Below are 23,656 nucleotides of genomic sequence, written 5' to 3'. Positions count from 1 at the left end.
AACTCCTTTGGGGAGCAAGGGGATTTCAAATGATTTTGGCAGCGAAGATCGAAGATACACAGGTTGACTCATCCTCTGACTAGTCAGCTTTAACCAAGCTTAACCCTAGAGAGCAATCGCGTTGTACCGATGTCTATAAATGTATAAATATTGCATAAAATCTAACTAGCACTTTTGAAATCTGAGGTAAGGTTAATTGACAAGATATCCAGTAGGATAAGCAAACTCCTTGTGCTTGATGGCTTTACTCGACCATGGAACATCCTCGTTCTTCCATTGTGAGTAAACAGTTTCTCCACCAGCGACCAATTGGTGGATATTACGCCTGGTGCTGTATACCATATTCCAGGCCAGCTCTTCGTGGAATTCAGCCGCGTTGTTGCTCTCGATATCTGAGTCCCGAGAAGCCGAGCCGGCCTTTCTATATGTACCAATTAAGTTGGGAAACGGAGCCCAGCATTCAATCTTGTGACGCCCATTAGCACCTGCGCACAACTCACTCAGGGCATCATCTACCGGCTTATCCAAATGATCAATGGAAAGCGCTGAAACAATTTTTCTAGCACCCTTGGTCGTGACTGCATAGCCAAACATGCAGCAGCCCATTTCAGCGCGGTAAATAAATCGCGTCGAATCCTCAGCCAATTCTGGATATTGTTGCTTCCACTGGTGGGTGGGTCCGCCCCAGGTGGCTCGGTGGTGGGCCCTTGGAACTGTGGGGTCCATGGGGATAGCGTAGAAGCTTGTTTCGTTGGCGTTCGGGCCCGAAGCACATCCACCGATCCAGAGGAGATCCCAATCTATTCCGTAAGGAGCTTCCTGGGATACGAATTTGGTTCCTTTCAAAGAGTGCAGCCCGCGTGCAAATTCCCCAAGCTGGGACTTGAGGTTCACGTCCCAGTCTGCATCATCTTCCATAATCAAAGCAGTCGAATAACCATTGCTTATCACACTGTTGGTTTCCACATCCACACGTTAGCACAGCCTCTGGATAACGGGGATGAAGTATGACTGTACTTGACCAATGCGTTCATGTGCGCACGCCAACATGCCACCACAGTGGGCTTCACGAGTGAGGGATTCAGTCCCTAAGAAAGCATCAGAAGATTATCTGGGGATTATTGAACTGAAAATCGTACATCAGGCATGGCCTTGGGATGTAGATCATCCGGTCGCACTCCATCGAGCCATTCCACCTTGAACCCCGATACCGAGGCTGCCAGTGTCAGGAAATCGCGCTTGTCGGTCCGCTCTTTCATACTGATGGCATAGATATGCTCAAACTAAAAATCGATGTCCAAGTCAGCAATTAAGTCTATAAGATAGTAGGCAAGGTCTCACCCCAAGAGTGTTGTTCTGGATATGTTCAAAGACACTATCGGCCATGTAGTTCCGCGAGAGATCGGGAAGCGAGGGAGACCATGATATATCCCCGAACTTTCTGACAAGCAGTGTGCACAGGATATAAGCAGTAAGAGCCGCTGCCACGGCCACTTGAAGGACGTTTCTCCTAGCGATCATGGTGGGCAGCGTTAAAAATAATGAGGAATGATGAGAATCAAGTCATTCACACCACCTCGGAAAGATTGAAGTCTAAGTAAATGAAAAGCATTGCGATAGAAAATAATTTTTCTTTTTTACATCCCTCGAGTGCCGGAAACAGCTTGCTATGGGTGCATCGCGATCGAGCTTGTCCAAATGCGGATCTGACATACACGTGACAATGTGGATCCGCGGGTGTTCGTTGCCTGATATATAAGGCCTCCGATAGCAGCTTGGCAGCTTATTTACTTTAACCACAATTAACTACCCTCGATCCTATCGTGTGTTAAAGATATATACGCCGAATTCAGGTCAACTCCGTATTTACCTATATGAGGCATAATTCAGCATTGCTTAAACATCTCCAAAGTATCTTTGACCTGGTTTGACGTGTCCCCTTGGCACCCTGCACGTGATACCACAGGGACTCTCATGTTTATTCTCAGGCCTGACGCTCTATCATCTACTTAATCTTGACTCCCAGCCCATGTTTTATCAACGGACTTTGCATAAAACTGGACCAATTATGCAGCTTTACCGTGCTTTCCTCGCTTAAACGAACTTCCTCGCCTGTCCGCATGACCATCTCCTCCTCGTACGCCTGTATAGCCGCGGCACGATCCTCAATGGTGAAATCACCCCGGTTCCAGAATGACTCAATTGCTTTACATGCGGTGTAAGCGTCCTTCATAGCGTGGTTGAGCCCCTGACCACGCTGGAAAGTCATCGGATGAGCAGCATCACCCGCCAGAGTTACCCGGCCCTGACGATTATCCCACTGATGCTCCAACAGACTTGGGTCCCAGTTTCGAAGCTTGGAATACCAGACCTCGTGATCGGGGGGCATCCACTCAAAGACACTGCGCCAGGGGTCGACAAACCGACGGGCCAACTCCTTCTGGTGTGCAACGTGTTCTCGCATGGTTCGTTTATTGACATGGTCGCGTGGTTCTGGGAAGGAGATATAGTGGGCGAAAGTCCAATTTTCCGGGTGGTCGATATCGTCCCCATCATGGAGGCTCAACCAAGCACAATAACCCTCGGGATGAGGACCCACTTGGTACAACGGATGGTGGGGATGGGCACGTAAGAATAGGGCGTGCTCACGCGTATGCTGGGTATAACAGATGGTCGAGGCGAAATCAGTCGGCGTGACTTTGGCAGCTTGTTCTCCAACTAACAGTGTACGTGTAGTCGAATGCGGACCATCGGTGGCAATTAGAAGACTGCCAATGACTTCTGTGCCGTCTGTGAACTTTGCAGTGATATGTTCGCCGGCATCAGAGTAAATAATACCACAAAGGGACTTCCCCCAATGCACGTCGAGGCCTTGGAGAAGCAGCGCCCGGAATTTGTCTCGGCGCAGGCGGTACACTTTGGACGACTGGAGCTCGGCGATCAGAGCTCCATTCTCGCCATTGATCATGGGGAGTGGAGCATTTTATTTAATAGAGACATGCGGGTCAACCTGTGCCTGCTCGAGTCCAGCCAAAATGTCCGCGGGCACGAGGTATTGCAACGGTTCATAGCCCCAGTGCAGTGCTATACTCCAGCTTCGATTGCGACTCGGTTCTTCTTCTTTTTCGAAAATTACAAAAGGGATTCCAGCCTAAAGCATAGTAGTATTGTTAGTGAGGCAGATTTGACATAATTGGTCCTCCAACCTTGTTCAATCCATGGGCCAGAGCGAGACCTGCCGAGCCTAAGGAGATGCCAATTATTAGTCCGAATTCAAAATACAGATCGGGAAAAGGAAGAAGGCTTACCAGCGCCGATGATGATGACTTTTCTATGGCCGCTGATAGCAGATTGAGGTGTGTTAAGAGGGACATGGGTCGTACTGCTCTCTGCTCCCTCGTGTTTGGCTCGCTCCTTAGTTCCGTTCATGATGGTTATTTTCGTACTGATACCAAGGAAGGTAAGATTGCCAAAATCGAACTGCAGTAATATATCAATTCCCCATGGGACCCAAAAGTCTTGGAATTCGATATACGGTACTTTCTACGCTCGACCAAAGCGGGGTTAGAGTAAGCTATGCCGAGAAATACATCCTAGTCTGCGAGCCTTTTGATATCATGAACCACGCCATCTATAGATTTATCCCCCTCATTTCCTGTCATGGTAACTAAACGCTAAATCCAACAAAATTAAAGATAAAAATCAAGAGAAAACAAAAGAACAGGTCTATCTATAAACTATCTATAAGAGAAAATCTCAAACCAAGCCGTAAAACATATTTAGATAGCAACTGGGCCAGCACCCAATCTATCTTTTGGCCCGATACCTTTGTGTCGAACCGCAAACAAACCGATTATCAGCCCCAGCCCAGCTAGACCGACAGAACACCAGAGACCGGTAGCGTATTGCTCCGCGAGACTGTGTCCTTGCTGGATGTCGACAGCATCGGTAACAGCCGCCGAGATAGCCAATGCAACACCAGAGCCAATTTGGAATGCAGTGTTGAGCTGGTTTAGGATGTTAGCATGTAAAGGCTAGATTACAGAAAAGGAAAGACTTACCATTCCACCAGCAAGACTCTTGACTTCGACCGGTACACTGGTGAGTACCACAGTACTCGTTGTGACGAAGATGAAAGACACGGATGAGATACTGATAAGGGATGTGGGAAGGACATTGAGCCAACTGTGAGAGTTAGTATAGTTTATGCAAAGGGAAATGGCGATACGTACAAGCCTGCTTCAGGATTGGAAGTCAAAGCACTCGAGATGGGGGCGACCACAGCCAGAACCAGTCCAGCAATAAGGAGGTGTTTCCCATTCATGAATTCGAGAAGTTTTCCCGTTCCAAGAGAAACAATGAAGCCGATTGCTCCCATGGGCAAGAAGCGAAGTGCGGTATCACCAGCAGAAAGCTTGTCCACTTCCTGTGCCATAAGGACGATATAGTAAATCACGTTTTGGTAGGTACCATAGCCAGCTACTTATAATCAGCATTGCCCGAGGCATAAATTCGGGAAATAGGCAACTTACTGAAACCAATCACCCAAAGACCAGCAAAGTTGCGAATCTTCCACAAGGAAAGCGGCATGATAGGGTTACTGACGTATTTTTCAAAGATTGTGAATCCAACAAGAAGACCAACGGCCAATATAAGCAGCACAATAATGAACGGCTGGTCCCAACCATAGGTTCCACCACTGGAAAGCACGAATTGGAGAAGGATCAGACCAGCTGTCGACATCACTGCGCCAATATAATCCATTCTTTCGTGCTTCTTCTCGGAAGGAACATCGCTTGGAAGGACGATAAAGCCTAGGATTCCCAGGGACCCAGTGATGATGACAATCAGATAGAAGATGTACCTCCAGCCCAACGATGAGGTCAAGAAACCGCCAAAGATGAGACCGGTACAGAACCCTAGGGTCCCCGATGCTCCATAGATCGACAGTGCACGGGTGCGATCAACACCACTGAAGTAGGAGCTGATGATTCCAATAGCCGATGGCACAGTCATCGCAGCTCCAATTCCTTGGATGCCACGGAATACCGTGAGTTGGATAAAGGACTGCCCGAATCCAATGGCTAGGGTCCACACAGAAAGCCAGGCAAGACCCAGACAAAGGATCTTCTTTCGTCCATAGCTGAGTAGGTTAGCATCGTGTCAAGTCTAGAGACAGTGGAAGGAAATATCATACCGATCAGATAAAGCGCCGGCTAACAAAAGGAAGCCACCAAATGACAAAGTGTATGCAGAAATCATCCATTGCAAATCGGTACTAGACACGTCAAAATCCTGTTGAATTGACGACAAGGCAATGTTGGCGCTTGTCATGAAGACATTGTCGAGAAATTGAGAACCGGAGGTGACAAGCAAAATCAAAGACCCTTTCCAAGAACCAAGGCGGCCAAACTGATGCGGGATCTTCTCAAAAATAAGAGCATCCTCGCTGCCAGCCGGGGAAGGAAGCATGTGTGCAGGTGTAACAGCACCCGAGAAGTCCGGACTAGAGATTACATTAGGCTCGATTACTTTTGGGGCTTCCATGGTAGGTGTTTCAGCACCACCATGTGCCTGAAGGCCACGCGGTCGACTGAAATAGTCAACAATGCCCATTATGATTGTGAAAAATAGAATGAAGATGAAAACGGATGGCCAGGGTAGCACTGGCACCTACTTTCATACTAATATACGATTTACTATCAAACTAAAAATCAAAATCTTCAATCGATCCAGTTTAAAAAGTGGAGTGAGGCTTCTCGGATTACCCTTTCGAGCAAGATCTTAGACTGGAGCATGTTCTCTCGGGTTGCCTATTTGAGATAGAAGACCCACGATGAACCCACGAGGAGTGGAGAGGAGAAATCACTGGCCCTGTCATTCGCACATGGGAGATAGTATAGGATTATTATGATTAAAATGTGGCTCTGATAACGCAATACATATGCTTCGTGGCCCTATTGCTCATATTTTAGAAAGCCAACGCATCAGCTGGCGTTCTAAAGATGGCTATCAGTTGAAATCTTCAATCTCCGTAAAAAGAAAACTTAGCGGCAAACGTTATCGGGCCGAGCGCTAGGACCCACGGGATCCCGGTAGGGCTCGTTGGCGAACTCGCCGGTTTTAGGGCTACTTGATGTTTTCCAAAGCTATATGGCCTCGGATATAACACCTATGTAAAATTTAGGTATTATTTAGTCTTCGCTTTATTAAAAATATGCTATATCTCTACTATTTTTGGTACCTGGTCAAAATTTGAGATTCGCCACGCCGATTCTGATTTTTACTCTGCCGCCCCGACAGCTCATCCCACATACATCCATCACCCACAGGCCGTCTTCTAGGCCTGTAGTTCTCCCCGAGTGGGGGACCGGTCTTCTCCGCTGTCGAAAATTTCAAAATCTCCCCGATTTTCCTTTTAGCAGTTTGCATATTCCGCATAAAGTACAGCTCTCTAACCAAGGAGGAATTGCGGTTCCCACGTATCCTATAACGTGACTACTGATAACATATTTCTTCATTTTTACCGAACTTCCAAGGTTGCAACCTTGTCAAATTGATCAACGATGGATAAACTACGGTAACTACGGTATCTACGTAACTACCCCTCCAACCCTCGGATCACCTTTGCCAAGCAAAACGTGAGCAAGAGGAACATTCTCTCCTGCATTGCCAAGCTGATCGCCAGTCAAGCAAAAGCTCTGACCACTTGGGCAGCCATTGATGATTTATAATAATAACTGTTAGATCTACGAAGTAAAATTGGAGTCTCCATGGCATAATAATACCATGTTATAAAATTTGCGGTGCTGGTACTTGGCATGTAACTCTTACTGCGGGTGCTTCACCACATTTCACCTTTTCTTATGTATAATTCGCTATCACCATGTTGTAGTATTATATTACACGCTTCTGCATAGTGGAAAGGACTTAGCTTCGCACCAACCCCTCAATCTACTCTCTCGTTCGCAGTACTTATGAGATGCCTGGCAATCAAGCTAAATAGGGACTATTCATACTACAAAACCCCGAGTCTCTCGACATGAATGAAGCAGAAAGAGCCAGCACTGCTATGCAACAACCTCAAACGAAAAAAAAAAGATAAAATAAAAGGCATAATAGAGCCCGTGAAAAGGTGCAGATATCCGAGGCTCGTCTAATCCGGCTATTGAAGTCTAAATGAATGACGTCAGTATGCAGGCCATGTGCCAAGCATCCAGGGTCACTCCCCAGTGGACACCAGGGGACATCACTCTGGTCTCTTTTACCAATCACAACGACCTCTTGGAGAATACTTCCTCCACATTGGAAGTAGATCGAAGAGGCACCCCACAATGACGTACAATATTATATATCGTCATATCTTTTCTTCTGACAGTCGCGAAATTTCATATAAACTAGCACATATTAGCTTACATATTAGTATATTGGTTGATAGTCACAAAACAACCTTGAAATTTACAGACTTGGGGAACATCGACGATCGCGATTCAGCCTCATCTGCCATGCGCGCCACCCGAACCTTTTGCGGGTAACACATTATCGAGCAGTCATCAAATATTTTCTATCAGCGTCCGACGTCTCTTCTGTCGATATTGGAAGAACCCCGCCTCGGCGCGAAGAAATAGATGACGTTTACTTTCAATCAAAATGTCTCGGCACAGCAGCTGGCCGACCTCCTACCGAACGGCGTCGCCATCCTCACCCACCGATATGAACTGGTCTCCGTGAATCGCCGGTTCCGAGAACTTATACCATGCCCCAGCGTCAATTTCTCCGAGTGTTGGTTACGCTCAGTCCATCCGGACGATTACGAGCGGGTGTCCAATGGGTATCGCGAGGTCGAAACCTCTAAACGGCCGCTACGTCTCGAATACCACACCCGTGACCCGGACTCGATTTGGTGCGTCATGACTTTGGATCGGTTGGATGATAAAGATGTACAATGCTTTAGGCTAGGCGACGGTGGGGTATTCATCTGTACAATCGCAGATATTACCCCGGAGAAAAAGGCTGAGCTCCTACAGAGGCAGGCGGCGGAAGAGGCGCAGGAGCGCAAGAAGCAACAAGAGCGATTCATCGATATGATTAGCCACGAAATTCGCAATCCTCTATCTGCGATAGTTCATTGCACGGAGGATATTCAAGAGGCAATCTATAACAAGAAACCAGAAGAAATCTCAGTCATGGACATCACCGAGGCGGCCGAGACAATCAGTCTCTGCATCAGGCATCAAAAGAAAATCGTCAACGACGTTCTCACCTTTTCGAAACTTGATGCGTCGATGCTGCCGCTGTCGCCACGAAAGGTCCAACCACAGCGACATCTGACCATTCCGATGGCGATCTTCCGACCCGAGCTCCGAAAACACAAAATACATTTCGAATACAAGGCCGATGTTTCCTATGCCGAATGTGACATTGATTGGGTCATGGCAGATCTGGATCGAATGGGTCAGGTCCTCGTCAACATACTCTCGAATGCTATCAAATTCACAGCCCAATCAGAGAGTGAGCGATCGATCCGAGTCTCAGTGGGTGCTTCGGTCGAGCGTCCAACTTCATACCCGCCAAATATTGTCTTCTTCGATTCTAGTGAATCGGCGCTTCGCAGCGATATGACTAGCAATTCCGAATGGGGAAGTGGGGAAGTGGCGTATATCATGGTCTCCGTCAAGGACTCCGGTATTGGGGTCACCGAGGAAGCCCAGAAACGCCTTTTCCAGCGTTTCAACCAAGCAACCCCCAGAACCGAGAGCATCTACGGTGGCTCTGGCCTTGGTCTCAACGTGTGTAGGAAGCTCTGCCACCTCCATGGGGGTGAGATTGGCGTGAGTTCCAAGAAATCTCACGGAAGTACCTTTGGGTTCTTTTTCAGAGTACGCAGAACAACCAACGATGGTGTCGAAGGAGATGAAAGCTTTAGTATTTCTGCAATCGATCAACTGTGCGTTGATATCCAGACACTGGGAAATAGAATGAGCGGTGTCAATCAAACCACGGAAGAGCCCCAGATGTCGGAAAACCCCCCCGAAGATATCGTCGTTGAGGCACAGCCAGGTGGCCCGAAGGACAAAGACACACTCCATACCCATGAGATAGCGCTCCAGGTCGAGAACGATCAGAGCCAACAGGCAAATCAGAAACTAACCGGTGACGGTCAGCGTATTCTGTTGGTTGAGGATAACGTTATCAATAGGCGACTTATCTCGCGCAGGTTGAGTACACTGGGCTTTGAGGTATTGGAAGCTAGCAACGGGAAAGAGGCTGTGGATGCGAATCAAAATGCGTCATTCGACTGCATTCTCATGGATCAGCAGATGCCTGTGATGGATGGCAACTGTGCCACGAGAGCAATTCGTGATACTGAAAAGGAAAGTGAAAGTGGAGGACATGTACCTATTCTGGGGGTCACGGCGAATGTCAGAGACGAACAACAACAGGAAATGATCGATGCTGGAATGGATGATATCATCTATAAGCCTTATGCGACTCATGAGCTTGTTGAAAAGATCAATCGCATGGTTTCAAAGGAAGGCAAGCCATGACGACCTAAGGCGAGGACTGTGAGGACTTTTGCACATTATGGAAGCATGCGAGATATGTATTTGTATAATAGGCTGAGAGAGATAAATATACCAACGTGATAAACACGATCATACAGTCCGAAAGTCCTACAGCCGCCATCACAAAGGGCATCATTCCACCGTGAAAGCCTACAAGACGCGGAAACTCAACTCTATCCCAGGAAATGCAACCAACGCATCTATGAACGTTCCGTAAACACCAACGGGCAACCATCCTGTGTCAAAGGTTAGCACAAGGTACGAGTGAAACAATGCTAGAAGATGGGTTGATAGGGGTACTAACCATGGGAAACAGTGTAGCAAAAACTCGAATCTCCTCTGATTTGTCCGTGGCATGATGCTTCCAGTCAAGTTCCAGCGCCGCTTTCCCTATCATACCAGCCATAGATAGCGGCACGTATTTCTTTGCGAGGCAATCGTGTGGTCCGGCGCCGAATACAAGCCAATTCTTAGTCTTGGACCCGGCATCCCCGGAGATCCAACGTTCGGGATCGAAGTTATCGGGATTAGGGTAAACATTCGGATCATGTAAAGCCGGATAACAGGACGGGATGATCATGGCGCCCTTGGGGACGGTATAGTTAGGCGTGACAGGAAAATTCCTCGTGGCGAGATATGGGACCATAATAACGGGTGGACGGTGGCGCAGAAGCTCCTTGATGACTGCATTGGTGTAGGTGAGCGACTCGAGCATGGGAAGATCGAAAGACTTGTTTTTATCTCCACCGCGAGCGTCCAGGTTTTCTTGACGCAATTTATCGAGCACGTCGGGCCGCTGGGCGAGGATTTGGAATAGCCAAGTCGTGGCACTGCTCGACGCATCCTGAGAAGCAAAGAGGAAAGTAAACAGTGTCTCTCCGATTTCCTCATTTGTGAACTCGCGGATTATGTTCGTTGGCTTCTTGGCGTCTGTCTCCCCTGCGGCGATTCTTTCGTGATATCGCTTGGATTCCATCATATGGAGCACCCAATGGTCTACGATACACGTTGGTGTCGCACCAGTGGCCATGTTTGCTTTGCAGGCAGCCGCGCATTTTGCAAACTCGGCATGGACGGCGTCGGCTGTGCGCTTTCCGAGCCAGGGCTTGGTGAACGGAATGTATAGCGACAGAGGCACGTTGACTAGCTCAAGGGCAGCTGTAGCAAGGTAGAAGTCATCTGCAATCTTCTTGACCGCGGCTTGGGAGATATAATCGCCGAAAAACGTGCGACATGAAAGTGCGCAGTTGATCTCGCGGAACATAGTCATGAATTCCTGTGGTTGTCCTCGATTCGCCTTGCTGGTGGCGACAAACTTGCCGAAGTAATCAGCTAGCACCTTCTCTTGCACCGGCAGGTAAGTAGCCATGGCCTTGTTGGTGAATAGGGGGGTCAGCCCCCTGCGGTACTCGACATGATCTTTACCCTGAAGAAAGACCCATGCTTTGTGACCTAGGATATCCTTTGCGACCGGCACTATACATGGCTCGGCGTATGCGGGCGACTTGAACACTTTGTGGGCTATGTCTCTGTCGGAGGCTAGAACGACGAATCTGTAATAAATTGTGTTAGTTTGGAACATTTTATGGATTCCATAGAGTCCGATCAAACGGTAATAGATGTGGGCCCTTACTTGTGGAAGACAGACACACAGCTGAGTGGTCCACTCGCCCACTGTGCAAGATACCCCTCGAACTTCGGGTGCAGGGCTTGTATAAATGGGCCCATTAACGGAATCTTGAGTGGAGGTCCAACTATAGAGCCTTTTCGTTTGATATACATGACTAGAGGGCATCAGCATGTTCTTATCGTATTGAAAGCTCTCCTTACCTTGATCATAGACTAATATGGCAATTGTAATAATCACTGCGTACTGCCAAAATGACAAGCCCATCAAGTAGGCCAGCAGGTAGCTTTGAGACTGGGCATGGTTGGCAGGCCATATCTGCGGCAGCTCATTCTGAGCGGTGGAGATGTTGGCCATCTCAAACGCCATGTTGGAGCCCATGATGGTAGATGATAAGGGCAAGTTCCCAAACTGTTCCTTTTTTTGAAATGGGCAGAGAATACCTACATAAGTAGGGCATGTTTTCTTAGTAATGGCATGATATGGATGGATACTCCCGAGATATCCACAGCTCAGACATATTACCCGATTAGGACTAGACTCCGATGCCAAGCAGGGGTAAGGCGGGGTCTAGTCCTCTTTTGATTTGGGCTCGGGACATTAACCTGAGGTCCCCATATAACGAAATAATCGCCTGGGAAGTTCAACATTGAACCGATTTTCTGTCACTTACGTTTGCGACGTTCCAACTCTTTGTACCGTGTCGTGGCCTCAAGAGCGGTGTGGGGTTCTAGTTTGAGCTATTCCTAAAGCTAACACGTTCCCCCTTTGGGTGCCCACCAATATTCTTTCAAAATGCGTCAATCTCTCCGCCGGTCCTGTGCTGCATGTGCCAGATCAAAATCCAGCTGCGATCTCCGTACACCGCGCTGTTCCCGCTGTGTCAAGCGGCAAGTCGAGTGCGCCTACGCGAATGAACCCTCGACGGGCCCGGCAACTTCCGGATGGCAGAATCGGGCATCAACAAGCCCGCTAGATGGGCCCGGCACTTTAACTAACTACAAATTCGGGTCTCTTGATCCTTTTGAATCGTATCCACCGACTAGACTTCCCCGGGAACACGTTCAACGTCTGATTTACACCTGTGTGTAGGCCTCCAATGAAGCATTGTCGATGAAAGCCTAGCTTACTTACCCATTTAGTCCTCCACAAGATCGCCTTCCAATACTACCCTCTTGACCTTAATGCGACTTCAAATCCATTTCTGATCTCTTGGTGGCCACTTGCCCTGGGGGATCCTGCACTATTCCACGTCTCTCTACAGACGGCATGTCTCGACGAAGAGTTGTTGGCCCAGAAAGGCTTTCAGACCTCCGAACTTCTCATGGCAGACTCGGTGGCCTTGTTACGACGCAAGGTTGAATATATGTCATTAGCTGTTCAAGACGGGACTATGAATTCAGTCATAACTTTGGCAACCATCGAGGTGAGATACCACCATAAGCACTCTCTTTTCCTACTGTTTTATCATTAGAATCAACCCCTGATTATGTATGACTCTTAGTTCGGGAAAGGAAATATAATGGTCGGCGAAATGCACGTCAATGGATTGAAAAAGCTCGTCGATATGAGAGGTGGCATCAACGCAGTAAGGCAGACAAGCCCGCTTACCGCGAGAATGATCAGCTGGTAAGCCAACCCCTTTGTCACTCATACGATGTATATTGACATGTTACATAGGGTATCGATGCTCATTATGGGTCATCCTCAATTCGAGACCCAAGATGACTTCGGCATCGGAGATGGCATCCCTCCAATCCCGGAATGGCAATTCGACTCGACCGCGCTTGACGATCGGCTATTTGACCTAAGCACCATAGAAGTGGACTATGCCGTTAAGAATGTCTTCAATCGTCTGCGCAATATCTTTCAGCGAGTGCGCAATATACCTTTCCCAGCTACACAACTTCACGACCTTACTTGTTTTGTTATCCACCGACTCCTCCTCTCCGCTCTAGCTACGACAATATCTCTACCATCACCGATGACGGAATCCATTCGCTACGGAATTATACTTTACATGTTCATCGCTCAGGGGCCGACATATTACTCGCATGCAGTCATACTGAATACGATTCTCCTTCGATTTATGGAGAACCTCGAGCATCTTGCGTCAACGCCCCGAGTATATGATTTACTTGATGTGTGGTTTGCTGCGGTCGGTATGGTGGCTTCTGCTGGGACAGCTCATCACCAACAATTCATGAAGAGGGCACGAGATGTAGCCGCCGCTCTACAACTGGAAAGCTTTGGTGACACCCTCATCCACATTAAGAGTGTCTTGTGGTTGGAGAAACCGCAGTGTGAGGATCTCTTTCGATCACACTGGGGCACTATCTTTGATCACACGGATCAATCGGAAGTATCAGACCTCTCCATGTCGGTTTCGCCATACAGCAGTAGCGTGGAATATATATGAAATACAATTTCATTCAACAGTTTCTATGGACAGAGCATAACTTGTGTGGGAAATCCTTGATCACCGAAGTAGTCGTTCGTACGCGAGACTATGATAATGAGCACCACGACCCGATGGCTACGTCTGAAACACAATCTCTACCAAGTGGGCGTTCACTCAGCCCTTGGCTAGTCAGCCCTTTGTGAGGGATATGTTTTGTTCCATGGTGGAGGAAGCGCTACACTCTCTCAGTATGGTTCAAGGCCACAAGTGTGGGGTGTAATGGATCATTCTGGCATCAATCTAACGGCGTGCCACAACTGCACCACTGTGAGGCCCGGCCCCGACCAGCTTTATCGCGCCATTTTTGGCAAGCCCATTGCTATACTATAGCGAATTTAATTTGAGACCGTTTATTATGCAGTCACTTTGGCAGCCCAGATGGAAAGACATGACATGTTTTATATTTCTTTTCCATTAAGCTTCCAAGCGTCCATACCTCAAATACGATCAAACTGTGACCAAGATATATCTATGCGGTCATGTCCCAGAGCCAATCCCTTACCTACAAATGTGTATACATCCTACGCACATATGTAGTAGGGGCAAGGCGCTGATCACACAAACTGAAACCAAAAAGTGCGTGTACAAAACAGCCAACTGTGCGTGTGCAACAAATCCAGCCCCCAAATCATGCCAGTTCAGCGCGGGCCTTAAGATCCCTGTGGAAAATATCGAAATGGGCACGCATTTTCTTTCCAAGCAGAGAAGGACTCATAATGAACGCAAGGAGACCCTTGAGATCCTCACTCTGCGTGAAAACAGTCGAGGCACCCTCATTGGCCGGTTCGATGTGGAATTTATGCAAACCAGCAATGGTAAACACGGGCGGGCCTTGCCAAGCAAACAAGCTCTCGGTGTTCTCCTTTTGTCGTTGAGAGTCTTCAGCTTACTTTTCTTTGTTTGTGTTTGGGGGTAGAGTGTTATTCTCACCTTGACTTCAGCGACGAACTTGAAGTTCTCAATGTTGACTTCGATTTTGTCTCCCGAGGAAAGCTCTTGCGGGGTCTTGGTGGTGTCCTTAAGCTCGATCCCCTTGAGCCATTCCGTGTGCCATTCCGGGTATGCTGAGAAGTTGAGTAGCTAGGGGCGCGATAACTAGTCAGCTTGTTTCGCCAAGAATCCGGGTCTTAGGGCTGGTACATACAATCTCACGCACTTTGGCAGGCGGTGCGGCTATTTCGATTGTGCTTGTGATCATTTTGGCGGTGGTATGGTTAGGGAAGTTGGACGCGCGAGAAAGAGGGGATACAAATAAACGGTGTCAATATCAGGTGAAGTGCGTGGATATAGGACAGTGCATATCCTTACTGCATTCATCGTGTATCCCCACCCGACCTGCAGATAACCTCAACCCTTCTTTGTCTCTCATTCGTTCATGATATCTTTTCCCCTAGTTAAATATGCGACGTCTAGATTAGGCTACATCCAAGAAAAATATATGAATGTTGAAATAAATTGTCTATGTTTTGAGTCTAGCGTCTAATCAACTTCCAAGGTTGCTGCGATATGAAATAAAGTCCAGCCACAATATTATGTAGCAGTCATGAGATGGTCAGGAACAAGTTAATAAAAAAAATCCTCTCTGCGGCCATCCGCCCATGACGAGTCGTATATACATAACAGACATGAAACAAATATATATGCAAATTTCACGTACTTCTAATAATGCACCCGCATGATTCAGATTAAAGCTCAATACTGAGGCTCCATACTGATCCTGCTGACACGCCGGCCATTGTTCTGCTCTCTGTCGGCAGCAAGCGTAGAGGCGAACTTACTCTTCGCGCGAAGCTGCGGTCCCTTCCAGTAGAAAACGTAGATGGGAGTTACAACCAGACAGGAAAGACAAGCCAGAATCGTGGTTGCATATTCAACATGCCACTTGTTGCCGATATTGGTGTACATGGGCGTCGCGTACATGGCCGAGATACCAGCGAGAAGATCACGCGCGAAAGCGTTACCACCCGTCGCAGAAGCAGAGTAGACGCCATAGGAAGCGACCATGTAATCGACAGAGGATAGGTAGATGGCAAAGTTGGCGATACCGACACAGCCGGAGAAAATCATGGATCCGATCCAGTGGACGTTTTTCGAGTCGCCGAAGGATGTCCATGCGAAACCGAATAGACCGATGGGCTCGAGTGGTGCAAGGAAGAGCAGCCACTTGAGACGGCGCTCGGGCGGGATGGCGGCGTCACCATGCCTGAGTCGCAGCTTTTGATCACGCATGAACCATGGGAAGTAACTGAAGTAAGCGATGAAGTAGGCGGCGTTGATGGGAATAACTGCCCACGCTTGTGCGAGGGTACCAAAGCCCCACCCTTGCTCGTAGACGATGGCGAAACTCTCGAGGAAAGTGAAGATCAGAGCGTCGGAGAAACCAGACAGAAGAGACAGACATAGGACGATGGGCTCGCGCAGAAGCATGTAGAATGGACGCGCCCAGATCCTGCCGGCTTCCTTGAGGGAAATACGGGGGCTCTTCATCTCATTGGGTCCGTAGATATTTGGGTCTTCTCCGGTCTTGCGGCGGCGCTTGGCTTCTCTGTCCATGATAATGGTTGAACGACTCTCGGGCATGAAGAAGATGATGATCTGGGTGACTCCTCCGAAGATGAGTTGAATCCAGAAGAACCATTGCCAATCAAGGACTAAATATCAAACACAGGTGTTAGCAATAGGTCGCAAACTGGTACATAGTGACCTCGGGGGAAGGTGGGTTGCTTACATCGCGCAATTGGTCCTCCAATCACACCACCAATACTAGTACCGAGGCATGAAGATAAAACGATGAATGCGAGAGGGAATTGTTGTGTTTCGGGCTCGTAGATATCGGCAATAAGACCGAGAGTGACACTACCACCAGCAGTAGAGAGACCACCCTATATTATGTTAGTTTACCAAATTATCAAGATACTAGCTTGCCGAGGGAGAAACTAACCAATGCACGAGCGACAACAAGACTGCCCCAGTTGGGGGCAAGGGCTGCAGGGAGTTGCCAAATGTTGATCAAGAACATAGAGAGCTGGAGGATAGGCCAGCGACCGAATTCCTCAGACCAAGGAGCCCACAGCTCACAACCAATAGAATAAGTAACCAGGTAAGCCATTTGACCCGTGCGAGCATGTTGTTCGCTAATGTGGAAAGCCTCAGACAAATTTTTGACAGCGGCAGGATAAACCGAGGTGTTGAAGTTCATAGAAACCTGAACGAACGCGACCGCGGCCAGATAGGTCCATTTCTTCCATCGCGGCCAGCAGTATCCTAGGATTTCATAGCAATCTGCTTCCTTTAGCTCGCGCTTTCCGTCGGCGCGTTCGCTCTCTTTTTTTTCCAGCGCGGCGGAGATATCGACGGGGCCGCTAGATTCACTGTCCGTGCCATTGACCGATAGAGGTCTACTTTCGCTATGAACAGCTTCGGTGTCTTGATCTGGGGGAGACATCCTTGCGTGCGGGGGAAGGAGCAAAAGGCGTGAGAGGAAAAAGTTTTGTGGACCTTCTCCAGGTGTTATAAGTACGGAGTCCCTGGGTATGTACGGAGTATGCGCAGACTTTTTTTTTTTTACTTGGGACTCCACGGGCTGAAACCGGATTTATAGTGGATCTACACTGCAGAGTGGTGGCGCCCGTGGCGTGCAACGCCGTACTGAGATTAGATCTAGCGATGATAATTGCTATGATTGGAGATGTGGAACAATGACAGTTATATATATTACAATATATTCAGATGGTCACATTATTTAATGTGTTCATAATATATTCCCAATCATCCTAATATCCTATATGGGAATATCAAAAAAAGAAGAAGAAAAAAAAAAAGCCTTGTGAATTGATCTGCGGCATCCCGAGGTCCCTTCCCTTCTTGGCATTCCCCACATAGCCTGACGTCAGAGCACTCTACCATTGTCCATTTTATGCGTTGGTATTTGGTTATAGAAGGTTCTAACGTTCGGGTGCCACTTATACTCTACCATATCCAAACAATGAGATCTCCGGGAAGTCTTGGCTGAGCTGAGGGAATGTTGCTTTTGACCCTTGAAAGTTGAAGGGTGTTGTACCACTTAGATATATATGTACAGAGTACGCCGTACAGACTCGATTGCTATACAAGATATGAGGGGAAGTAAGAGGCTGAGAATAAGAGACGGGGAAATTGACGTGAAAGCCACGTATGAAGTCATATCTGCGGGTTCCAAGGGTAACATGAAGTTTAGGAACTACGGGGATCCCAAATAACCAATCAGGGAATATCCATGTCAGCCGGGAGATCTTCGGGCATAAACTGAATTCGTTCATAATTGATGCACAGACCTCCACGAGCTCACCTCAGGTTTGTAATCGGGAATCTTGAGTGATTATCACCTCTTGATCCGTGCAAGGTACATTCATAAGTGTAGGTCATTGTTGACTAAACATCGTGCTATACCTAAGGTGGGTAGCGGTGGGCCAAAATGACATCATCATTCTGACTAGGACCAAATAGCGATATCGTCGGTGTGGACCAGTGCGAGCGTGATCTCTTATCGTTGTGGCTATATCAGAGCTAATAATAATAGGGAAGCCTAAAGAGAAAAATAAACATGCCCCAAGTTTTGACGCCTGATAAATAAATAAACATTAAGTCCATATTGATTGGAAAGCTAGACAAGAATCCTTGGAGTGATAACAGAACTGTGGAACTAGAAATATGTATTTGATAAGTGTTAGCATGTTCAGATATTCCGAATTAGCAATCCAGGCAAAGAAAGGGGCAGATACTGAAAAAGGGGATGGACGAAAACAGTCAAGTTGGTCAGTCAAGTTGGTCACTGCACCCGCCCGTAATGTGATGCATGTGATAAGGATGTGTTCTTTCTGAACGCGACCCTTGACAAAATGTACGCACGCAGGGCTTATGGGATCCTCCAACCCATCTTATCTACGCCCTTGCAATGTTAAACTCGTTTCATCATGCCTTCTATCGCAGATTGTTGATATAACCAGGTTCCGATGTTGAAAATGCGCGCGTCTGGCGCGCATTTTCAACATCTGTTCAGCCCTGGTCGCATGCAACCTCTGTCACGCAAGGAACCTCCACGTTAGACTGTGATGAGGATAGCCTTTATCGCTACACATCGGGACGCTGGCTTTGGAATGAGAAGGAGCAGCTTTCTCGTCGCTATGTTAAGTTCAACCTAGCAGAACTCGTCAAGATCGCGACCCAGGCGACAGGGTCTATGTCCTGCGTCGAAGTACAGAAGCTTCCAGAGGGGAACTTTAACAAGGACTTTCTTCTTACGATGAACGATGGGAAAGAAGTGATTGCAAAGCTCCCCAATCCTAATGCCGGACCGCAATACTTTACCACAGCTAGTGAGGTGGCGACAATGGACTATGTGAGGGTTGCTTGACTTTGTGTTGCTAAGACTATATACCCAATTTCTAGGTTCGGAATGTCCTCAACATTCCAGCCCCGATAGTGTACGCTTGGAGCCCCTCCACCGACGATATCGGAGCCGAGTATATTATAATGGAGAAGAGCCAGGGAGTGGAACTTGGCAAACTGTGGAATGATATACCAGGTCCTGAAAAACTTGATATTGCTCAACAACTCGCTAGATTTGAGAAAGCACTCATATCCACTCGATTTCCCATGTATGGAAGCCTGTATTATGCCGATAACCTGCCTAATATCCATTCAAATCAGATTATTGAGCTTGCGGGTGAAAGGAGTACTGTCGGTGTGGAATTTGCTGTTGGTCCAACAACGAATCGAACGTTCTTCGATGATGGCAGAAATGCCGTTGAAGTTCACCGAGGGCCCTGTAAGTGTCTTCCTCGTTGGAAAACCGTCCTAACATGTGTTCTCTAATAGGGCATCTATTGAGGATTACGTTCTTTCTCGTGCCCACCACGAACTTGCTTGTCTACAGACCTTTACACATTTCCCACGTCAGCAAGGACTCTTTTATGGGCCTGGTCAATACCAACCTACCGCTCATCGCAAGAGGGAGAAGAGACACTGTGGAATTACCTCAAGGTTGCTCAATATTTATCACCGAAAGACAAAGAAATATCCGAGCCGGCTCTATGGCACCCCGACTTACATGGGGATAACATCTTCGTGAACCCGGATCGGCCAACAGAGATTCTCTCTATTGTTGATTGGCAGGCAGTGAACCTATCACCCCTATTTCTTCAAGCGCGTCATCCAGCCATGATTGAATTTGAGGGGCCAATTCCGGAGGGACTACAATCTATCAGTCTGCCCGAGAATTTCGATGAGCTCAGCGCGGAAGAGCAGCTTGAGGCGAAGAAGCTTCGTGCTGCTCAGTCTCTCTACAAGCTTTATACTATCCAAATGATGCAGGATTATCCTGAGATTGCAGCAGCATTGCGGTTCAGAGATTCACTCCCTGGCCAAATCACGGGCCTTTCAGGCTCTCTCTTCAGTGGCGGCGAACCAATTGTTCAAGGCATGCTCATAAGACTACAAGAAAAATGGGCGATTTATATAGGGTCTTCCGTGCCTTGCCCACTTTCCTTTATCGAGGAGGATAAACAAAAGCAAAAGGAGGACGAGAAAAAGTGGGCGAGTGGTGTTGTACTAATGGAGGAGTTCCTAGATCAAGTCGGTGCATACAGAGGATGGGACGGCTGCGTGAACCACAGTAGCTACGAATACTATTAGCTACGAGTACTATAAAGTGCGATTGGAAAAATGCCGGCATGAATTCTTGGATTCTCAATGCGCGACAAACGAAGAGATAAGTCAGTGGGAAGCAGTGTGGCCATTCATGGGCAAATGAAGAGGTCGCATAGGTACTGTTTGTTGCTCCCACTCATCTAAACTATACATGTTTTCTTCTTTCCTAAAACAGAACCTTCAACGCGTCAAGTTCTTCATTGCCAGCACAGTGCCCCACCAACTACAGTGATCTCTCGACAATTCCAGTACTTACCCACGCCCACCTATGCTGACCCCAGTTTGTACACAGGCAGCATGGATCGGAGTGATCTTTCAACTTTCTCCAAGTCCATTTGTGGTTTCATTTCGGAGGTGATGTCTCTGGCAAACGTTCGTTGAGAGGCCGCGGCAAGGTCAGACAAAATATCCATCACCTATCAAACCTTGCACGAAACCTTACAACGTCACGAGACATTGATTCGCGAGCGGTGGACGAAAAAAGACTCGGCAGCAGAGACTAAAGATATGCTAATTGCCTGGCCGAATATGCCAGTAATGCATCGCCCGGACTTCCAAGCTTTCGCCGACCATAACAAAAGTATCATATACCGGGACTCTTACATCTGGCCTTACATAAACCAGGAGAAGCTCCTGACCACCAAGACGCTGCCCATGCTGCTGAACTCACGAAATCGCCACCACCCTTCGAATTTTACGGCCGTCGACTTCGGTGCTACGAATATGGGCAGGGTCAGCAATGCAGTTGGGCTCATCTTTCTGGATAACCATACGATGATTATGAACCGCCTGACAGAGAATATCAAAGACTATGGGAGGCTTGTGGCTTGGAGCGAAAAACCCAGATTCCTTTGAATGGATGACAAAACAAAAAAGCAGTGCATTCCTGGACAGGGACTGCTGATACTGGAAATACAAGAGCGACTTTTGACCTTCTTGTTGAAGTGCTGCACGCAGCTTCTCCATGATATCCCCGAGTCCACCTTGACCAGTGACTCCTTCCCTGTTTTACCAGAACCGCCCCTTAAACCCGAAAGTGAGATAAGCGGTTTCAAGTCTTTGGGTGTGATGGCTGCAGAAGCCCCATACCGCGTCCCAGCACAACTGGATCTTGGCCTTGTCGAGTCACTGCTCGCCACAAAGGCGTCGACTGCAGAAGATCACGTGTGGGCTTTGCGCGAGGATCCCGATTATTTTTTTAGGACACTGCAAGAGGCCAGGGACCATCGTCAGGAGACGTTGAAAGATCTCTATGGAAATATCCACCCGCTTATGAACCGTGATCGGTCGGAACTCTGGGCACACATTATTGGCTCTGTTGTCTCGAAAGCGTACCTTGACCTAGAGCTGTTCTCCGAAGTTAGTAGCTAAGCTAAGAAGTTGGTCTCGTTACAAAAACAGTATGTTGACGAGATCTCGCCTTCAAGAGGTTTGCCGGAGGAGTATCTACACACATTGCTTCGGTTCCATTGTTACCTCCACCTTGGGGCCACAGAACCATTATCTAATCTCCAATGTGGAGTTGCGGCCTCCCCGCCTTTGCGGAAATACTTCGCTCGCCTGCCACCCGACGCCCAGTCGACAGATATCTCGGTCGTGCTCAAGTGCCGCTACAAGATGGGAAAGGTGGAGAACAGAGTGCTTTGGCTACTTCGCACTCTGTCTAAGAATAGCTCTTGCTTGGCTTTGGTTGGTATGCCTCTGATTGTCGACGAGCTAGAGCGACTCCTCCAATCAGACCCAAGAGCGCGGGACCTACTCTCTTCATACGTCACCATGGTCCTTGGTGACATCTCCATTATTTCCCAGTGTTTACACCAGTTGGAGATTTATTACCCGTGGGCCCGGGAATTTGCCATTGAACTTTCTAATCGTGAGGAAAACTTTGAGCAGGACTATGTAGAGTGGACCAAATCATGGGCACAGATCCTCGAGGGCCTTCGTGATACAACCGTCCTCACTCGAGCCTCGCGGCTCGGCGACCCTTCAGGCGGGAAATTTACCTATCCCGTCGAAAGGCGTCGTACTAAGGAGAGCGTGGCGGCGCTGCGCAACGCTGAAGCCCACCTGGATGCTTTCTGGGCCGATAATGACCGGGTTATGGTCAGTTTCAGCGATCAATCGAGTAGCATTGCTGTGCGGAGTCTCCTCTCCCAGCAGCGCATCTTAAAGCGCACTACATAGTGGATTGAGCCGATAAAGCCTTCGACTGTCGGAACTGCGGGTATTAACGGAAAAGGCAGCATCGATACCTACTTTTCACACAATCCTACTTCTAAAGTCTCTTCCAATGTTTCGACAAAATCACTCGATGTTGCAGAACCCAGAAGGAAAGTCAAAACCCGTGGAATACCTCAGCACCCCATAGCCATTACAGAAGCGGAAATTCTCACAAGACCCGATACTGCTGGTCGTGAACCCACCCTTTTTGTTGATGGTCGTGCGCTCAAGGTCTTCCGAACAATACTTTTTAACCCTACCCGGGAGAAGTCCCATGGAATGACCTTTTGCATGCAATGACTTCAGTTTGGTTCACGGCGATGAAGCTCTACGGGTCGGCCTGGCAGTTTCAGCCGACCAGGCTGGATTTCCAGAGGAGTATCCAATTTCATGAGCCCGATCCGCGGGCGAAACTCCCATTCAGAGTTGCTCGACTTTACGGCCGCATGCTGAACAGACGTATGGTTGGGACGGCTATATGTTTGCCTTGGCCGAGAAGTGAGTTAGGGATGAGAAGTGAAAGTTAGCTAAGAAGTGAAATTTAATGAAATCTTCAATGACAAATACTTGTTATCGAGATGGTAACCATAAACCTGAAATATCAATTAAAAGGAAATACAAGAGCACAAGGGGTTAGAAGCCTTAGACTAGAGATATTGCTTGCGCCCTGCAAGGAAAAGGAGGAGAATATCTCTATGACAACTTTCGAAGTTTTTGTTCGCAGGAATATTGGCGAATTCCTACTATTGCGAGAAGCTCATCGTTGCTGAATATCTTGTCCCGAGCAGTCATATAGGACCACAGTCACCCAGGAAGATGTACTGGAACTTAATGCCAAACAATACACCCTTAAACACGATGGTCCCGTTCCAGCCGATGTAATTACTTTCATTGCCGCTCATGGAGTTGGTCTGCCGAAGGTGACCTTTTCTTTAACCCGATGCCTCATTTGACATCCTTAAAGCTTGGGGACAAAAACGGAATGAGCCGCTGTGGGACGAGCTGTGGGAACAAGCTGCTAGCTTCCATATTCGTGGCTTAGAGTGGGATAGAAAACAAGGATCAGCTCAGTATGGATTGTATATAATCACCGTT

The 23,656-nt window shown here is 47.9% G+C and overlaps 11 protein-coding genes across 11 annotated transcripts; 4 read left to right on the top strand and 7 right to left on the bottom strand.

The window, feature by feature from the left end:
* Window positions 1–192: 192 nt before the first annotated feature.
* N7455_011954 (uncharacterized protein) lies at window positions 193–1,521 on the bottom strand (the record flags this gene model as incomplete). Its single annotated transcript, XM_040953954.2, has 4 exons — window positions 193–952; window positions 1,018–1,088; window positions 1,140–1,283; window positions 1,342–1,521. The coding sequence occupies 4 exons, from the start codon at window positions 1,519–1,521 to the stop codon at window positions 193–195; spliced, it is 1,155 nt and encodes a 384-aa protein (XP_040815585.2).
* A 484-nt stretch (window positions 1,522–2,005) lies between these two features.
* On the bottom strand, window positions 2,006–2,968 carry N7455_011953 (FAD-dependent oxidoreductase; the record flags this gene model as incomplete). The annotated part of the gene is made up of 1 exon (XM_065606786.1): window positions 2,006–2,968. The coding sequence occupies one exon, from the start codon at window positions 2,966–2,968 to the stop codon at window positions 2,006–2,008; it is 963 nt and encodes a 320-aa protein (XP_065459952.1).
* Window positions 2,969–2,983: 15 nt separating this feature from the next.
* Window positions 2,984–3,429, bottom strand: N7455_011952 (uncharacterized protein; the record flags this gene model as incomplete). Its single annotated transcript, XM_040953980.2, has 3 exons — window positions 2,984–3,151; window positions 3,207–3,244; window positions 3,309–3,429. The coding sequence occupies 3 exons, from the start codon at window positions 3,427–3,429 to the stop codon at window positions 2,984–2,986; spliced, it is 327 nt and encodes a 108-aa protein (XP_040815652.2).
* Window positions 3,430–3,779: 350 nt separating this feature from the next.
* Window positions 3,780–5,616, bottom strand: N7455_011951 (MFS transporter; the record flags this gene model as incomplete). The annotated part of the gene is made up of 5 exons (XM_040953836.2): window positions 3,780–4,007; window positions 4,062–4,185; window positions 4,233–4,479; window positions 4,533–5,143; window positions 5,198–5,616. The coding sequence occupies 5 exons, from the start codon at window positions 5,614–5,616 to the stop codon at window positions 3,780–3,782; spliced, it is 1,629 nt and encodes a 542-aa protein (XP_040815763.2).
* Window positions 5,617–7,628: 2,012 nt separating this feature from the next.
* Window positions 7,629–9,548, top strand: N7455_011950 (PAS domain-containing hybrid sensor histidine kinase/response regulator; the record flags this gene model as incomplete). Its single annotated transcript, XM_040953916.2, has 1 exon — window positions 7,629–9,548. The coding sequence occupies one exon, from the start codon at window positions 7,629–7,631 to the stop codon at window positions 9,546–9,548; it is 1,920 nt and encodes a 639-aa protein (XP_040815784.2).
* A 218-nt stretch (window positions 9,549–9,766) lies between these two features.
* On the bottom strand, window positions 9,767–11,574 carry N7455_011949 (uncharacterized protein; the record flags this gene model as incomplete). The annotated part of the gene is made up of 4 exons (XM_040953781.2): window positions 9,767–9,802; window positions 9,871–11,119; window positions 11,200–11,350; window positions 11,397–11,574. 4 exons carry the CDS (start codon window positions 11,572–11,574, stop codon window positions 9,767–9,769), a joined length of 1,614 nt encoding a protein of 537 aa, XP_040815620.2.
* A 414-nt stretch (window positions 11,575–11,988) lies between these two features.
* Window positions 11,989–13,612, top strand: N7455_011948 (Zn(II)2Cys6 transcription factor; the record flags this gene model as incomplete). Its single annotated transcript, XM_040953734.2, has 4 exons — window positions 11,989–12,277; window positions 12,336–12,619; window positions 12,698–12,822; window positions 12,874–13,612. 4 exons carry the CDS (start codon window positions 11,989–11,991, stop codon window positions 13,610–13,612), a joined length of 1,437 nt encoding a protein of 478 aa, XP_040815673.2.
* Window positions 13,613–14,203: 591 nt separating this feature from the next.
* On the bottom strand, window positions 14,204–14,864 carry N7455_011947 (SRPBCC domain-containing protein). The gene is made up of 3 exons (XM_040953790.2): window positions 14,799–14,864; window positions 14,585–14,734; window positions 14,204–14,516 (listed from the first exon to the last, which is right to left on the bottom strand). The coding sequence occupies exons 1-3, from the start codon at window positions 14,850–14,852 to the stop codon at window positions 14,283–14,285; spliced, it is 438 nt and encodes a 145-aa protein (XP_040815731.2). The 5' UTR covers window positions 14,853–14,864; the 3' UTR covers window positions 14,204–14,282.
* Window positions 14,865–15,346: 482 nt separating this feature from the next.
* N7455_011946 (uncharacterized protein) lies at window positions 15,347–17,099 on the bottom strand (the record flags this gene model as incomplete). Its single annotated transcript, XM_040953863.2, has 3 exons — window positions 15,347–16,305; window positions 16,383–16,536; window positions 16,596–17,099. 3 exons carry the CDS (start codon window positions 17,097–17,099, stop codon window positions 15,347–15,349), a joined length of 1,617 nt encoding a protein of 538 aa, XP_040815577.2.
* A 1,507-nt stretch (window positions 17,100–18,606) lies between these two features.
* On the top strand, window positions 18,607–20,326 carry N7455_011945 (aminoglycoside phosphotransferase family protein; the record flags this gene model as incomplete). Its single annotated transcript, XM_065606785.1, is given in 4 exon segments — window positions 18,607–18,625; window positions 18,640–19,031; window positions 19,082–19,460; window positions 19,569–20,326. The coding sequence occupies 4 exon segments, from the start codon at window positions 18,607–18,609 to the stop codon at window positions 20,324–20,326; spliced, it is 1,548 nt and encodes a 515-aa protein (XP_065459951.1).
* Window positions 20,327–20,878: 552 nt separating this feature from the next.
* Window positions 20,879–22,525, top strand: N7455_011944 (uncharacterized protein; the record flags this gene model as incomplete). Its single annotated transcript, XM_065606784.1, has 3 exons — window positions 20,879–21,073; window positions 21,221–21,700; window positions 21,743–22,525. The coding sequence occupies 3 exons, from the start codon at window positions 20,879–20,881 to the stop codon at window positions 22,523–22,525; spliced, it is 1,458 nt and encodes a 485-aa protein (XP_065459950.1).
* Window positions 22,526–23,656: the final 1,131 nt, after the last annotated feature.

This window comes from Penicillium solitum (genome assembly GCF_028829755.1).
Source record: "Penicillium solitum strain IBT 25940 chromosome Unknown utg000009l_segment0_segment0, whole genome shotgun sequence".
NCBI classification, from domain to species: Eukaryota; Fungi; Ascomycota; class Eurotiomycetes; order Eurotiales; family Aspergillaceae; genus Penicillium; species Penicillium solitum.
The sequence above is the reverse complement of the archived record's forward strand: the minus strand, read 5'-3'. Positions and strand labels throughout refer to the sequence as shown.